Below are 17029 nucleotides of genomic sequence, written 5' to 3' on the forward strand. Positions count from 1 at the left end.
GCGAGGGGATCCATTTTACCAAGAAAGAAAAAAAGATGATACATTTATTCCTTTTGATGTGAATATTTTATTTGTGTATATATGTGTATTTTTCTTTTATTTATTTAAAGTACAGTACTTCAATGGAGACCTGATTGTGAAGCTTGCTTGCCGTAGGGCACAGAGCTTGGGGGGCAGGATACTGGCTGCACAAACTTTTGTTTTCTTCTGACCGAGGGTGTGACTACACAGCGAAGGGGATGCAAATTCACCCACGTTGACTCATTGTGAAGTCCCACCAGAGAATTTGAGCCTGTTCAATTTAAGTAGCTATACTTCAGTCACCCTGCAGGTGGCGCTGATCAGAGAACTGTGTTCTTTGTTCGTAGTAGAGCATTGCACAGATTACAATTGTGTGTGTTTATGAAATATAGGTAAAATTAAATTTGCTCATCAGCCAGTTTACAGTGCAATCCTTCAATAAGTCACAAGACAGCTTTTCCTTAGACAAATCTTAGAACTGCAGAGCTGAAAGGGACCATCAAATAGACCATCAAACCCAGGCCTTGTCAAGGAGACCCAGTGGGGAATTGAACTCCCAACATCTGGCTCTGCAGCTGGATGCCTAAAGCCCTGAGCTATCCAGCATGGAACATGTTAACCTCTGGAGGTGGTGACCATTCCAGTGTTGAAAAAATCAGAGACTAGAGATGGGGGTATTTGTATATGAATATCCCCACACAGCTGGGGCCAGACCGTCCACTCATACATCCGCTGGCAGCAGCCTCGCTCATCCTTCCAATCACTCCCAGAGCCTTGTTCTCTTCCTGATTGGCTGGCTACTCGGCAGCCATATAGGGAGACTCGTCTTCCCTCCCCCTGCCTGAAGTGGCCAGCTGAGTGGGACAAGAGCAGTCCTCCTTGAGTGACTGGAAGGAAGAGCAAGGCCATTGCTGCTGCCAGATGTGTGAATGGACGGTCCAGCCCTAGGAGCAGGATCTTCGTTAAGTCCAGCTGCGTGGGGCTATTCACATAAGAATACGAATACAGTCGTGCTCCGCTGGACGATTATCCCGCTCTGCGACAAAACTGCATTATGTTGCCGTTTATGTGATTGCTTTTGAAATTGCAAAATGATGGTTTAAATGGGGGAATTTTGCTTAGCGATGATCGGTTGCCTGCTTCGGGAACTGATTCATCACAAAATGATGTTCTTTTTAACAGCTGATCGTTGGGTTTCAAAATCGCTGCCGGCTGAAGAAAATGGCTCCCCGCTGTTTTCTAGAACGGATTCCTCACTTTACAGGCACCCAAAATGGCCGCCGTATGGAGGATCTTCGCTGGACGGTGAGTTTATCAGCCCATTAGAACGCATTGAACGGGTTTTCAATGCATTTCAATGGGATTTTTTCGTTTCGTTTGATGATGTTTTCGCTCTACAGCGATTTCGCTGGAACGAATTAACATCGTCAAGCGAGGCACCACTGTACCCCCATCTCTATGGGAGATCCATCTGTCAGGTATACTTGGATTTAGATTCCTGCATTGAAAGGGGGGGGGGTTTGAACTCAATGGCTTTACGGGCTCCGTCCAACTCAATTATTCTAGGAATAATCCCTACCTCCCGTTTTTCTTCAATAACTAATCAGAGCCATGGTGTCCTTGATCTTGAACATACTATATAGTCATGATGTTTCATGGATGTAGAAAACCTTGGCTTGTATCAAGAAGGCTGCAAAAGCTAGATGCTGACATCTACTGCCCAGCCACATCCTCTTAAACAATGCTTTGGAATTGGTTTGTAAAGAACATTTATGTTACCTATAAAAAACGGAGGAAAAGTGTATTTATTTATTTATTTGCTTGCTTGCTTGTTTGTTTGCATTCCAGGACTTGGTGTTCTTTGAGGCAGTGGCTGTGCGTCTCACTCCGAGGTGCAGCGGGTTTTGCTGGATCCTGCCCAGGGAAATCATGGAAGAGACCTGTGAGATTGTAGTCTGTCTCGGTATGGCCTCTCTCTTTTTCTCATCCATTATAGCGAAGGTGATCCTGATGACAGTATGATGATGAAAATCATGACTGTTGTGTTTTTCTGGCCCATTTCCTATATTATTTACCTTGAAGTCTTTGTAACCTGTTTTTTTTTGGGGGGGGCACATCCCTCTGAAAACAGCATGCACAACCAAAAAAAATTGCATTACAATGCGGTGAAATAATTTGAAGTACCGTATCTACGAGGGAATTAGTAGTGAACCCTATACATAGCATGGTCTTCTGGTAATTGCATCATGGGAATACCTCTTTTGAGCTTTTTTTCTTTTAATATTTTAAATAAGGGGAAACCACAGATACCAATCTGGCAGATATGGGGGTCCCTATTGTATAATATGCTAAACAGAGTCCTGTCAGTTACTGATGTTAAATGCAGAGGCATTAAACTGTTCTGGTGAATTGCCACTAGTTAAGGAGCCAATGCTTGTATCCCTCATTGTGCACCAAAAACATTGCTAGGTTCATTAGGAGAGTCTCCAGCATTTTTTCTGAACCTGAAACCCATTCCTTTGCAAAATTGTGCTTCACTGGAAATATGTGAAACTGCTGCTTCTCCAGCTAACTTTATACTCTCTCTACTGCATCTGGAAGCATCCCTCCAAAACTTCTAGTCCAGTATACTGAAAGGCTGCTTCCAACTTTTAATTTAACTTGTTCAGTGGTCTGACACTCTGGGAATTGCTAGATAGTTCAGTGGTTGAAGTATCTGCCTGCAGAGCCAGAGGTTGGGAGTTCAATTCCTGACTATGCTTCCCTGACTGAAGCTGGACTTGATGATCCATAGGCTCCCTTTCAGCTCTGCATATATTATTATTATTATTATTATTATTATTATTATTATTATTATTATTATTATTATTATTATTATTATTATTATTATTATTAGTATTAGTATTAGTATTAGTATTAGTATTAGTATTAGTATTAGTATTATTAGTATTATTAGTATTATTAGTATTAGTATTAGTATTAGTATTAGTATTAGTATTATTATTATTGTAGTAGTAGTAGTAGTAGTAGTAGTAGTAGTAGTAGTAGTAGTAGTAATTCCAATTTGTACCGATTTCTTATCTCTTTTTTAGAAGATGACAAGCTGGAAATGGAGAATATGAGAGAACCATGTGGGATGGCCTGGGAAGGACAAAAGTACAGAAATAGGAAAGATCAAAAGAAGAAAACAGAAGCAAATCCACAAAGAAAGAATAAATCCTCTGCTTCTCCGGGCGATGATCCACATGAGATCATGTGTGAAGAAAAATCGGAGAAAGGAAAGGAGAATAAGAAGTGCCCTGTATGTGGAAAAGCTTTCAGTTGTGCCTCCAAGCTTATCATTCACTGCAGGCTCCACACTGGGGAGAAACCACACCAGTGCTTGGCCTGCGGCAAGCGCTTCGTTACCAATTCAGACCTTACGAAACATCAGAGGATTCACACGGGAGAGAAACCCTATAAATGCTTGCTGTGCGGAAAGAACTTCCATTACAAAGGAAACCTCACGACACATCAACGGATTCACACAGGAGAGAAACCTTTCATCTGCTTGGACTGTGGGAAGAGCTTTGGCCGGAAGATGCACCTCACGGCCCATCAGAGGATCCACACTGGGGAGAAACCTTATAAATGCTTGGAGTGTGGGAAGAGTTTCAGTCAGAAGGGAAGCCTCACCTCTCACCATAGGATTCACACTGGGGAGAAGCCGTACAAATGTCTGGAATGTGGCAAAAGCTTCAGCAACAGCGCAAATCTCACAGAGCACCGGAGAATTCACACCGGAGAGAAGCCGTACGAATGCTTGGAGTGCGGAAGCAGCTTCAGCCAAAGGCAATACCTCAATTCTCACCAAAGGATCCACACAGGGGGGAAACCCTATAAATGCATGGAGTGTGGAAAGAGTTTCACCCAGAACGATAAGCTGATGTCGCACGTAAGAATTCACATGGGGGAGAAACCGTACCAGTGCTTAATCTGTGGGAAAAGTTTCAACAATAACACAAACTATTTGGTCCACCAAAGAAGTCACACTGGCGAGAAACCCTACCCATGCCTGGAGTGCGGAAAGAGCTTCAGCCATCGGTCGAATCTCACATCCCATGAAAGAATTCACACCGGGGAAAAACCCTTTAAATGCTTGGAGTGTGGGAAAAGCTTCAGCGGGAAAGGAAACCTAGTTAGACATCAGACGGTTCACAGCGGGACTGGAACCATTTCACTGCTCGGAGTATGGAAACAGGTGAAATCAGAAGAAACGTCCGAGTTCTCATTAGGAAATTCACACAGTGGGGAAGCCATGGAAACAGATTAAATTAGAAGATGAATGAACGTCTGTTCAGTGAGGCATCCCAGGGATCAGAGACATACATTGGGGTTGAATAGCTGTAGAGATTCGAGGGTGGGACCTGCATCTGCCCCAAGTGACCAGGATGGGTCAAAAAGTTGTGGCATTGAGGGAGGGGTGTCCAAATAGTATTGAAAAGGACAATCCTGGCTCCTGGGGGCACCATTTTCCTTTTCAAGGGAAGACAGGCTCTAGGAGTTCCTGGGGTTTATATATATGTATTTGAAAAGTGGACTAGGCTTCAGGAGAAACACACAACAGTACTTTTCATTAAAAGACTTCATGCAGGGGAGTTAACTGTATATTATATATATATATATTTGTTATATAGAACAGTGAAATCAAATGTCGCGCAATGGATAGATGGCCAGACTGTCGCTCAGGAGAGCTGGTTTCTTATCCCTGCTTGGCCAGGGAAACTCACTAAGTGTGTGTGTCTGTGTGCGTTAATGGTGAAGCCACTCCTTCAACACTTCACATACCTTGAAATCCCCGTGACGACTCCACAGCATGTAACAACAATAAATCTGGAACAGGATTCAGTCTTGTTTATCTTGCACTTAATTGTGAGAAACTCACTGAAGAGGTACAGTAGGACCCTTTTATCTGTGCGGGGATTGGTTCCAACCCCCCCCCCCCGCAGATGCTGAAAAATGTGGATTATAGCAAACACTACAGTTGTGCCCCCCTTTACGATTGCCCCGCATTACGATGAAACCGCATTACGATGACGTTTTTGCGATCGCAAAACAATGGTCTGAATAGGCTTTTTCACTTTGCAATGATCGGTTCCCTGCTTCGGGAACCGATTCTTCACAAAATGACGATTTTCCTACAGCTGATCAGCAGTCTCAAAATGGCAGCTAGGTAAATAAAATGGCTCCCCACTGTTTTCTGGGACGGATTCCTCGCAAAACAGCCACCGAAAATGGCCGCCCTATGGAGGATCTTCGCTGGACGGTGAGATTTTAGCCCATTGGAACACATTAAACGGGTTTTAATGCGTTTCAATGGGTTTTTTATTTTTGCATTACGACATTTTCGTTCTACAGCGATTTCACTGGAACGAATTAATGTCGTAATGGGAGGCACCACTGTATTTTAATAGGAAGCACTGTGGTATGTTCTCTGACTCCCTCTAATGGCCAGTCCTGGTAATAACACCATGGAAATACATTTTTCTGGACCTGTGGTTCCCAAACATTTGGGAATCACAGCTGCCTTCATTTTATGGCCACTGGCTGTGGCTCCCCTTGTTCTTGAACCGTTTCCCAGCCATTCCCATCTCCTCTCCTCTCCCCCTCCAATATCCTTGAGGGTCCATCTCCTCTCAGGTCCCGATGCAGGAAAACCCCAAGGGTACCTACAGGCGCTTCCACTGGAGACCATAGAGAGGGAGAATGGAGCGGCAGGCACAGTCTCTACTTCCCGTTTCTGTTAGAAACAAAACAATAGAGAAGCTTTTTATAGAGCTATGAAAGTAGCAGAGCTGTTCATACAGCTATGAACAGCTTCTCTAGAATTCTCATAGTTCTGTGTGCCATCTCTTTTCCCATAGCACCCCTGCCTGGGATTCACTGCACCCCCTGGAGCCACGGCCCACAGATTGGGAACCCCTCATTTCTGACTCCCTCTAGTGGCCAGTTCTGGTAACCTCATTTCTAGAAATATATATATTTCTACAATTTTTCTTTTAATATTTTCAAACTGTGGATATGATTCCCATGGATAAGAGGGCCTTACTGTATATTGTATAAATGGCCATCATGCAGGGACCCATAGGAATGGTAAGAATGTGCTGAAGGCACTGAAAAGGAACTGAAATGTTTATTTTCTCTTCAATTAGTACACTGCGATTAATAAAGATCTACCAACCACTGGTATTCTCAGAGTGTCAGAGGAAGTTCACTTCTGGTTGATAGAAAAGCTGGAAAAAAGCATATTTGGGTTAAAGCGGACCGCCCCCTCTTATCTGTCTAGAGATCCCTAGGTACAGAACTGTCATTGTTTTGAAGAAATAATTTTCCCTCCAGGGAAGTGAGAGGTGATGGTCCACAGATATCCAGGAGCTGCACACCAGACCCCCATTCAAAGTTATTACTTATATAATAATATAATTTATTGTCATTGTAAGTATATACATAGTATACCATACAACGAAATTCATATTCAATAGAAATATTCTTTCTATTGTTGAGTTTTCGATGTAATACAGTCAGTGGCACACAACCCTGACATCGTCTGTGGGATGGGAGGAGTGTAACTATTGTAAACAAGTAAGGTGTTTTGAGACAATAGGTTATCTATTTGAAAAACAAAGGAACTTCCTCAAAAGTCCAGCAGTGTTTCTCCAAAAGGAGCATTTATCCTGGCTTTCGAAGTCACGGGAATAAGTTTGTGTGGGTGCCAGGCACCCTACCCACCACACCTTTTCATGGTTAGGATTCTGGATCAGCCATCTTCTCCAGCTGTTGGGTCTTTGAAGCACCACCCACCAGCCTTTTAAAAGTTTTCTCTGTTTTAAGGGCCGGGTACTCGGGGCTGGTTTTGTCAAAATAAAGAAACGTTCTGGTTTCCACCTCTTAACTGCATCCACACCCTCACTGCTTGTTCTTCCGCTGGGTTGCCTTGGGACGGGTGAGGCCTCCACCCCATAACAAACACTCTGGGGTTCTGGCCCACTGGTGCGGCTGCGCTGCCCCAGGTTGGATATCAGCCTTTATCCATTCTACCTCTGTCCAGGTTTCTTCTTTAGGGAATAACTGATACAGTGGGGAGCCAGCCTTGTGGGGCACCACCGGTGGTCCCCACCCTAAGAGGAGATTCACCCCAAGCCCTCTGGCCCAGCTGCCCTCATATTTCTCAATGTTTACGGCTAGTCCTTTGCTCTTTCCGGGGAGAAGTAACGCATTTGGCCATGTGACTTGTGTTTTCATCCTAGGTGGATTGGGCCCAGAGGGGAGAGGACAGATGCAGACTGCTGATCTTTGCAAGCCACTGCTTCCAGGATGGAGAAGGGCCCTGTCCTGTCCTCCCTCCCTCCAGTTTAGAGCAGACCTAGCAAAGAAAGTTATCCTTTAATTCCTTGGGTTTTCGCTTCTGATTTTGAAATCAAAGTCCTATAGAATCAGGGCTGATCTGGTGAGTTTACTACCGTTCAATTGCATACTCCTTATCTATTTTAAAGGTGAATGACCACTATAGTTTTTGATGGCTCAACATCAGATTGCTTTGACATCCGAAGTGGAGTGAAATAGGGCAGTGTCCTCGCGCCAACTCTGGGATCTTTTTTGCTGTTATGCTGAAGCATGCCTTCAGAACTGCAACCGAGGGTGTCTATCTCCGGACTAGATCAGACAGAAAGCTCTTTAATCTCTCTAGATTGAGAGCAAAGACCAAAGTCCAACTGAAATGCATGCGGGACTTCCTCTTTGCAAACGATGCAGCCATTGTTGCCCACTCTGCTGAAGACCTCCAACCACTCATAAATCGCTTTAGCAAGGCCTGCCACGACTTGCTAGTCGGATTCCAAAAGATCTCCTATATGGAGAATTAGTGCAGGGAAATTGCCACAGAATGAGACCACAGCTGCAATACAAGGATATCTGCAAGCGGGATCTGAAGGCCTTAGGAATGGACCTCAACAGATGGGAAACCTTGACATCTGAGCGTTCAGTCTCATGACCTCTCCCATTTTGAAGAGACCCTTGTCCAGCAGGCCGAGGCAAAGAGGCAGTTCCGAAACCAGCAAAATCAGGGAGCAGCACCGGGGACAGATTGTATTTGTTTTCAGTGTGGAAGGGATGGTCACTCTTCAATGGGGCTTCTTAGCCACACTAGACTCTATTCCAAGACCTCTGTTCAGAGCATGTTACCATAGTCTCTTGAGACTAAAGGATGCCTAATCTAGCTCTAAGATCAGGATAACATTTGGGTTGCTATTGATAACTGTGTAGAACATATTGAATCCAAAGCAATATTTATTGTTGCAGGGGATTTTAATGCATGCATGCCTAGGTGCTAATGATGAAAGTCTCTGTGCCCACTTTCATTGGGTATTGGATTCAGATGATAGTACAGTGGGGTCTTGACTTGAGAACTTAATCCGTATTGGAAGGCGGTTCTCAAGTCAAAATGTTCTCAAGTCAAATCTGCATTTCCCATAGGAAAGCATTGAAAACCATTTGATCCGTATCTGCTCTTTTCCGTCCATAGAAACTAATGGGAAGCTGCTATTCTGCCTATGACCACTAGAGGGGGATATTTTGTTTCTTTTTTTCTTAGGTCAAGAAAGGTTCAGGGAAGGCAGGGAAAATACAGTCCAGGCAGTACCAGGCAGTCTGAAGACTCCCAATCCACTCTCTAAGCGCTGGGAGGCGTGAGGAAGCAGACAGGCACCCTTTTCACTGGCCAACAGTTAACTGAAAGTTCAAATTTTGCACTTTCCCTGCCTCCCACGTGGTTTTTTTTTAGTTCTTATCTCAAATCTAAGTATGTAAGTCAAGTCAATATTTTCCTATGAGAGTGGTTCTTAAGTCAAAATGTTCTTAACTCAAGGTGTTCTTAAGTCAAGACCCCACTGTACAGTGGAGAGAAATGGTTGAATGTCTAAAGATAAGACATGCAGTTATACAGGGTATTGTTTTGCACAGTTTACAAGGAGGAGGGATCTCCTAATACTGAATGGTTCTGCAAATGGGGACTTATCTAGAGGGGTAGCAGTGTGATTGATTATATAGCAGTCTCACATTCCACATACAGAATTTATTTATTTATTTATTTTATTTTATTTGATGAATATGAATTTATGAATATGTGACTCAGTTTGAAATTGGTAACAGCACAGAAGGCAATCATTTACCCCTGATATTGATGCTAACATAGCTAACATTTAGTAATCCTCATTTACAATCGCAATCTTATCCCAGCAAAGTTTCAGAAATGACTGGCAGTAAAAGAATTAAATGGTCACCAATGGTAGACCAAGCATATATAGGGACTATTATAGATGTATCCCAACTTATAGGTAGTATGCCTGTTCGATATATATAAAAGGAGTTTAAAATGATTCTGCCAACTATAGACCAATCAGCTAATTGAGTGTAATAAGCAAACTACGCCAAACATCTATGCAATAAATTAATTGACTGGATCCAGGATGAAAATATTATAGCAGTAGAGCAAGCAGGATTTAATCAAGGGTGATCCACTCTAGATAACTGTTTTGTATTAGCTCACCTGATTGATAAATATGTTAAGAAGAAAAAGGGCATGTTACGATATACTGCATGCAGCATTTATTGACCTTAAGGCTGCATTTGACTCTGTATCTCGTGCGGAAAACTATCTTCCACAACTATACATAAAGGACTTCTCTTTCTAATTAAATATCTCTATAATAATACTTGGCTAAGGGCATGCTGTTATGAGATCCTGTACCATCTACAAAAGGAGTCAAGCAAGGCTGTGTCTTAGCTCCAATTTTATTCAACTAATATGTGAATGATATTGTTGAGCATTTGTCATCTCTAGCATTCCATAACCCCAAATTAGCAGCAATCCTAATCTCGATCTTACTATACGCAGATGATGCAGTGTTGCTATCCCAATCTAAAGTTGGTCTGAGAAGGCAACTAAGGGAATTCTCAAACCATTGCCAGAAGGAACACCTAGAGGTGAATTATAGTAAGACCAAAGTATTGGTATTTGCCAGATGCTTTAGACTCTGGAAATGGTCCTTGGATGGACAACCAATTGAACAGGTCAGAGCCTTTAAATATCTAGGTGTGGTTTTTCAGACATCAGGAGCATGGACAACTCAACAAGAATATGTTGTGGAAAAAGCTTCACGCACCATAAAAATTCTGAGACAGTTTTTCTATACTAATGGCCACAGTTTTATACCAGCAGTGTTGGAAATCTACAGAGGCAAGCCGTTAGTCCAGATGCTTTATGGGAGCTTAATTTGGGCTAATGCAAGCTTAAAATCAATAGAAATTATTCAGTCTAAGTTTCTTAGAAAAATATTTGCTGTACCCAACTGTGTGCCAAATGACTCTTTGCGATAGGAAAGTGGCCTTTCCTCAGTATACACAGGCCTGGCTCAGGATATTTAACTTTTGGTTAAGATTGAACCTTGTTCCTTCCGGTCTGCTCTCCTTTGTTGTGGAGGATCCTCATGAGAGTAAATGGATGAAAGATGTCAAGTCCATAACACATACCCGATTTCCTATTAAACATCGCTGTACGGATAAAAAAAAGCCATTGGAACGCATTAAACTTAGTTTAATGCGTTCCAATCTCCTTCATGGATTGCTGCCTTGTCGTGGCGAAGGGGCTTGAGTAACTCAGAGAAGCTATGGGCTATGCCGTGCAGGGACACCCAAGACGGACAGGACATAGTGGAGAGTTCCGACTAAACGCAATCGACCTGGAGTAGGAAATGGCAAGCCACTCCAGTATCTTTGCCAAGAACGCCCCATGATCAGAAACAAAAGGCTAAAAGATATGACGCTGGAAGATGGGACCCTCAGGTCGGAAGGCGTCCAACATGCTACTGAGGAAGAGTGGAGGACAAGTACAAGTAGCTCCAGAGCTAATGAAGTGGTTGGGCCAAAGCCGAAAGGACGCTCAGCTGTGGACGTGCCTGGAAGTGAAAGGAAAATCCAATGCTGCAAAGAAGAATACTGCATAGGAACCTGGAATGTAAGATCTATGAACGTTGGGAAGCTGGAGGTGGTCAAACAGGAGATGGCAAGAATAAACATCGACATCCTGGGCATCAGTGAACTAAAATGGACAGGAATGGGCGAATTCAGCTCAGATGATTATCATATCTACTATTGTGGGCAAGAATCCCGTAGAACGAATGGAGTAGCCCTCATAGTCAACAAAAGAGTGGGGAAAGCTGTAATGGGATACAATCTCAAAAATGATAGAATGATGTCAATACGAATCCAAGGCAGACCATTCAACATCACAATAATCCAAGTTTATGCACCAACCAGCATTGCTGAGGAGACTGAAATAGAACAATTCTATGAAGATTTACAACACCTTCTAGAACTGACACCAAAGAAAGATGTTCTTCTCATTCTAGGGGACTGGAATGCTAAAGTAGGGAGCCAAGAGATAAAAGGAACAACAGGGAAGTTTGGCCTTGGAGTTCAGAATGAAGCAGGACAAAGGCTAATAGAGTTTTGTCAAGAGAATAAGCTGGTCATCACAAACACTCTTTTCCAACAACACAAGAGGCGACTCTATACATGGAAATCACCAGATGGGCAATATCGAAAATAGGATTGATTATATTCTCTGCAGCCAAAGATGGAGAAGCTCTATACAGTCAGCAAAAACAAGACCTGGAGCTGACTGCGGTTCTGATCATCAGCTTCTTATAGCAAAACTCAAGCTTAGACTGAAGAGATTAGGAAAAACCACTGGGCCACTCAGGTATAATCTAAACAAAATCCCTTATGAATACACAGTGGAAGTGAAGGAACAAATTGAAGGAACTGGATTTGGTGGAGAGAATGCCCGAAGAACTATGGATGGAGGTTCATAACACTATACAGGAGGCAGCAACGAAAAACATCCCAAAGAAAAGGAAATGCAAGAAAGTGGCTGTCCAACGAGGCCTTACAAATAGCAGAGAAGAGAAGGGAAAGAAAATGCAAGGGAGATAGGGAAAGTTACAGAAAATTGAATGCAGACTTCCAAAGAATAGCAAGGAGAGACAAGAGGGCTTTCTTAAGTGAACTGTGCAAAGATACAGAGGAAAACAATAGAAAGGGAAAAACCAGAGACCTGTTCAAGAAAATTGGAGCTATTAAAGGAACATTTTGTGCAAAGATGGACACGATAAAGGACAAAAATGGTAGGGACCTCACAGAAGCAGAAGACATCAAGAAGAGGTGGCAAGAATACACAGAGGAATTATACCAGAAAGATCTGGATATCCCGGACAACCCAGACAATGTAGTTGCTGACCTTGAGCCAGACATCCTGGAGAGTGAAGTCAAGTGGGCCTTAGAAAGCCTGGCTAACAACAAGGCCAGTGGAGGTGATGGCATTCCATCTGAACTATTTAAAATCTTAAAAGATGATGCTGTTAAGTTGCTACACTCAATATGCCAGTCGTGCCCCGCTGGACGATTATCCCGCTCTGCGACAAATCTGCATTATGTTGCCGTTTATGTGATTGCTTTTGAAATTGCAAAATGATGGTTTAAATGGGGGAATTTTGCTTAGCGATGATCGGTTGCCTGCTTCGGGAACCGATTTTTGCTTTACGACGATCAGCAAACAGCTGATCGTTGGGTTTCAAAATCGCTGCCGGCTGAAGAAAATGGCTCCCCGCTGTTTTCTAGAACGGATTCCTCACTTTACAGGCACCCAAAATGGCCGCCGTATGGAGGATCTTCGCTGGACGGTGAGTTTATCAGCCCATTAGAACGCATTGAACGGGTTTTCAATGCATTTCAATGGGATTTTTTCGTTTCGTTTGATGATGTTTTCGCTCTACAGCGATTTCGCTGGAACGAATTAACATCGTCAAGCGAGGCACCACTGTACCCCCATCTCTATGGGAGATCCATCTGTCAGGTATACTTGGATTTAGATTCCTGCATTGAAGGGGGGGGTTTGAACTCAATGGCTTTACGGGCTCCGTCCAACTCAATTATTCTAGGAATAATCCCTACCTCCCGTTTTTCTTCAATAACTAATCAGAGCCATGGTGTCCTTGATCTTGAACATACTATATAGTCATGATGTTTCATGGATGTAGAAAACCTTGGCTTGTATCGAGAAGGCTGCAAAAGCTAGATGCTGACATCTACTGCCCAGCCACGTCCTCTTAAACAATGCTTTGGAATTGGTTTGTAAAGAACATTTATGTTACCTATAAAAAAAAGGAGGAAAAGTGTATTTATTTATTTGCTTGCTTGCTTGTTTGTTTGCATTCCAGGACTTGGTGTTCTTTGAAGCAGTGGCTGTGCGTCTCACTCCGAGGTGCAGCGGGTTTTGCTGGATCTTGCCCAGGGAAATCATGGAAGAGACCTGTGAGATTGTAGTCTGTCTCGGTATGGCCTCTCTCTTTTTCTCATCCATTATAGCGAAGGTGATCCTGATGACAGTATGATGATGAAAATCATGACTGTTGTGTTTTTCTGGCCCATTTCCTATATTATTTATCTTGAAGTCTTTGTAACCTGTTTTTTTTGGGGGGGGCACATCCCTCTGAAAACAGCATGCACAACCAAAAAAAATTGCATTACAATGCGGTGAAATAATTTGAAGTACCGTATCTACGAGGGAATTAGTAGTGAACCCTATACATAGCATGGTCTTCTGGTAATTGCATCATGGGAATACCTCTTTTGAGCTTTTTTTCTTTTAATATTTTAAATAAGGGGAACCACAGATACCAATCTGGCAGATATGGGGGTCCCTATTGTATAATATGCTAAACAGAGTCCTGTCAGTTACTGATGTTAAATGCAGAGGCATTAAACTGTTCTGGTGAATTGCCACTAGTTAAGGAGCCAATGCTTGTATCCCTCATTGTGCACCAAAAACATTGCTAGGTTCATTAGGAGAGTCTCCAGCATTTTTTCTGAACCTGAAACCCATTCCTTTGCAAAATTGTGCTTCACTGGAAATATGTGAAACTGCTGCTTCTCCAGCTAACTTTATACTCTCTCTACTGCATCTGGAAGCATCCCTCCAAAACTTCTAGTCCAGTATACTGAAAGGCTGCTTCCAACTTTTAATTTAACTTGTTCAGTGGTCTGACACTCTGGGAATTGCTAGATAGTTCAGTGGTTGAAGTATCTGCCTGCAGAGCCAGAGGTTGGGAGTTCAATTCCTGACTGTGCTTCCCTGACTGAAGCTGGACTTGATGATCCATAGGCTCCCTTTCAGCTCTGCATATATTATTATTATTATTATTATTATTATTATTATTATTATTATTATTATTATTATTATTATTATTATTATTATTATTATTATTATTATTATTATTATTATTATTATTATTATTATTATTATTATTATTGTAGTAGTAGTAGTAGTAGTAGTAGTAGTAGTAGTAGTAGTAGTAGTAGTAGTAGTAATTCCAATTTGTACCGATTTCTTATCTCTTTTTTAGAAGATGACAAGCTGGAAATGGAGAATATGAGAGAACCATGTGGGATGGCCTGGGAAGGACAAAAGTACAGAAATAGGAAAGATCAAAAGAAGAAAACAGAAGCAAATCCACAAAGAAAGAATAAATCCTCTGCTTCTCCGGGCGATGATCCACATGAGATCATGTGTGAAGAAAAATCGGAGAAAGGAAAGGAGAATAAGAAGTGCCCTGTATGTGGAAAAGCTTTCAGTTGTGCCTCCAAGCTTATCATTCACTGCAGGCTCCACACTGGGGAGAAACCACACCAGTGCTTGGCCTGCGGCAAGCGCTTCGTTACCAATTCAGACCTTACGAAACATCAGAGGATTCACACGGGAGAGAAACCCTATAAATGCTTGCTGTGCGGAAAGAACTTCCATTACAAAGGAAACCTCACGACACATCAACGGATTCACACAGGAGAGAAACCTTTCATCTGCTTGGACTGTGGGAAGAGCTTTGGCCGGAAGATGCACCTCACGGCCCATCAGAGGATCCACACTGGGGAGAAACCTTATAAATGCTTGGAGTGTGGGAAGAGTTTCAGTCAGAAGGGAAGCCTCACCTCTCACCATAGGATTCACACTGGGGAGAAGCCGTACAAATGTCTGGAATGTGGCAAAAGCTTCAGCAACAGCGCAAATCTCACAGAGCACCGGAGAATTCACACCGGAGAGAAGCCGTACGAATGCTTGGAGTGCGGAAGCAGCTTCAGCCAAAGGCAATACCTCAATTCTCACCAAAGGATCCACACAGGGGGGAAACCCTATAAATGCATGGAGTGTGGAAAGAGTTTCACCCAGAACGATAAGCTGATGTCGCACGTAAGAATTCACATGGGGGAGAAACCGTACCAGTGCTTAATCTGTGGGAAAAGTTTCAACAATAACACAAACTATTTGGTCCACCAAAGAAGTCACACTGGCGAGAAACCCTACCCATGCTTGGAGTGCGGAAAGAGCTTCAGCCATTGGTCGAATCTCACATCCCATGAAAGAATTCACACCGGGGAAAAACCCTTTAAATGCTTAGAGTGTGGGAAAAGCTTCAGCGGGAAAGGAAACCTAGTTAGACATCAGACGGTTCACAGCGGAACTGGAACCATTTTACTGCTGGGAGTATGGAAACAGGTGAAATCAGAAGAAACGTCCGAGTTCTCATTAGGAAATTCACACAGTGGGGAAGCCATGGAAACGTTTGGCGTGTGGAAACAGATTAAATTAGAAGATGAATGAACTTTTGTTCAGTGAGGCATCCCGGGGATCAGAGACATACATTGGGGTTGAACAGCTGTAGAGGTTTGAGGGTGGGACCTGCATCTGCCCCAAGTTACCAGGAGGGGTCAAAAAGTTGTGGCATTGAGGGAGGGGTGTCCAAATAGTATTGAAAAGGACAATCCTGGCTCCTGGGGGCACTGTTTTCCTTTTCAAGGGAAGACAGGCTCTAGGAGATCCTGGGGTTTATATATATGTATTTGAAAAGTGGACTAGGCTTCAGGAGAAACACACAGCAGTACTTTTCATTAAAAGACTTCATGCAGGGGAGTTAACTGTATATTATATATATATATTTGTTATATAGAACAGTGAAATCAAATGTCGCACAACGGATAGATGGCCAGACTGTCGCTCAGGAGAGCTGGTTTCTTATCCCTGCTTGGCCAGGGAAACTCACTAAGTGTGTGTGTCTGTGTGCGTTAATGGTGAAGCCACTCCTTCGACACTTCACATGACTTGAAATCCCCGTGACGACTCCACAGCATGTAACAACAATAAATCTGGAACAGGATTCAGTCTTGTTTATCTTGCACTTAATTGTGAGAAACTCACAGCTCCCTTCATTTTATGGCCACTGGCTGTGGCTCCCCTTGTTCTTGAACCGTTTGCCAGCCATTCCCATCTCCTCTCCTCTCCCCCTCCAATATCCTTGAGGGTCCATCTCCTCTCAGGTCCCGATGCAGGAAAACCCCAAGGGTACCCACAGGCGCTTCCACTGGAGACCATAGAGAGGGAGAATGGAGCGGCAGGCACACAGTCTCCACTTCCTGTTTCTGTTAGAAACAAAGCAATAGAGAAGCTTTTTATAGAGCTATGAAAGTAATAGAGCTGTTCATACAGCTATGAACAGCTTCTCTAGAATTCTCATAGTTCTGTGTGCCATCTCTTTTCCCATAGCACCCCTGCCTGGGATTCCTGCACCCCCTGGAGCCACGGCCCACAGATTGGGAACCCCTCATTTCTGACTCCCTCTAGTGGCCAGTTCTGGTAACCTCATTTCTAGAAATATATATATTTCTAGAATTTTTCTTTTAATATTTTCAAACTGTGGATATGATTCCCATGGATAAGAGGGCCTTACTGTATATTGTATAAATGGCCATCATGCAGGGACCCATAGGAATGGTAAGAATGTGCTGAAGGCACTGAAAAGGAACTGAAATGTTTATTTTCTCTTCAATTAGTACACTGCGATTAATAAAGATCTACCAACCA

At 43.0% G+C, this 17029-nt stretch overlaps 1 protein-coding gene across 1 annotated transcript; it reads left to right on the forward strand.

Annotated features, from left to right (window-relative positions):
* Positions 1-1834: 1834 nt before the first annotated feature.
* Positions 1835-16329, forward strand: LOC144587520 (uncharacterized). Its single transcript, XM_078388417.1, has 3 exons — positions 1835-1984; positions 3114-4198; positions 14825-16329. The coding sequence occupies exons 1-3, from the start codon at positions 1951-1953 to the stop codon at positions 15770-15772; spliced, it is 2067 nt and encodes a 688-aa protein (XP_078244543.1). The 5' UTR covers positions 1835-1950; the 3' UTR covers positions 15773-16329.
* Positions 16330-17029: the final 700 nt, after the last annotated feature.

Source organism: Pogona vitticeps, chromosome 2, assembly GCF_051106095.1.
Source record: "Pogona vitticeps strain Pit_001003342236 chromosome 2, PviZW2.1, whole genome shotgun sequence".
Classification (NCBI taxonomy): domain Eukaryota; kingdom Metazoa; phylum Chordata; class Lepidosauria; order Squamata; family Agamidae; genus Pogona; species Pogona vitticeps.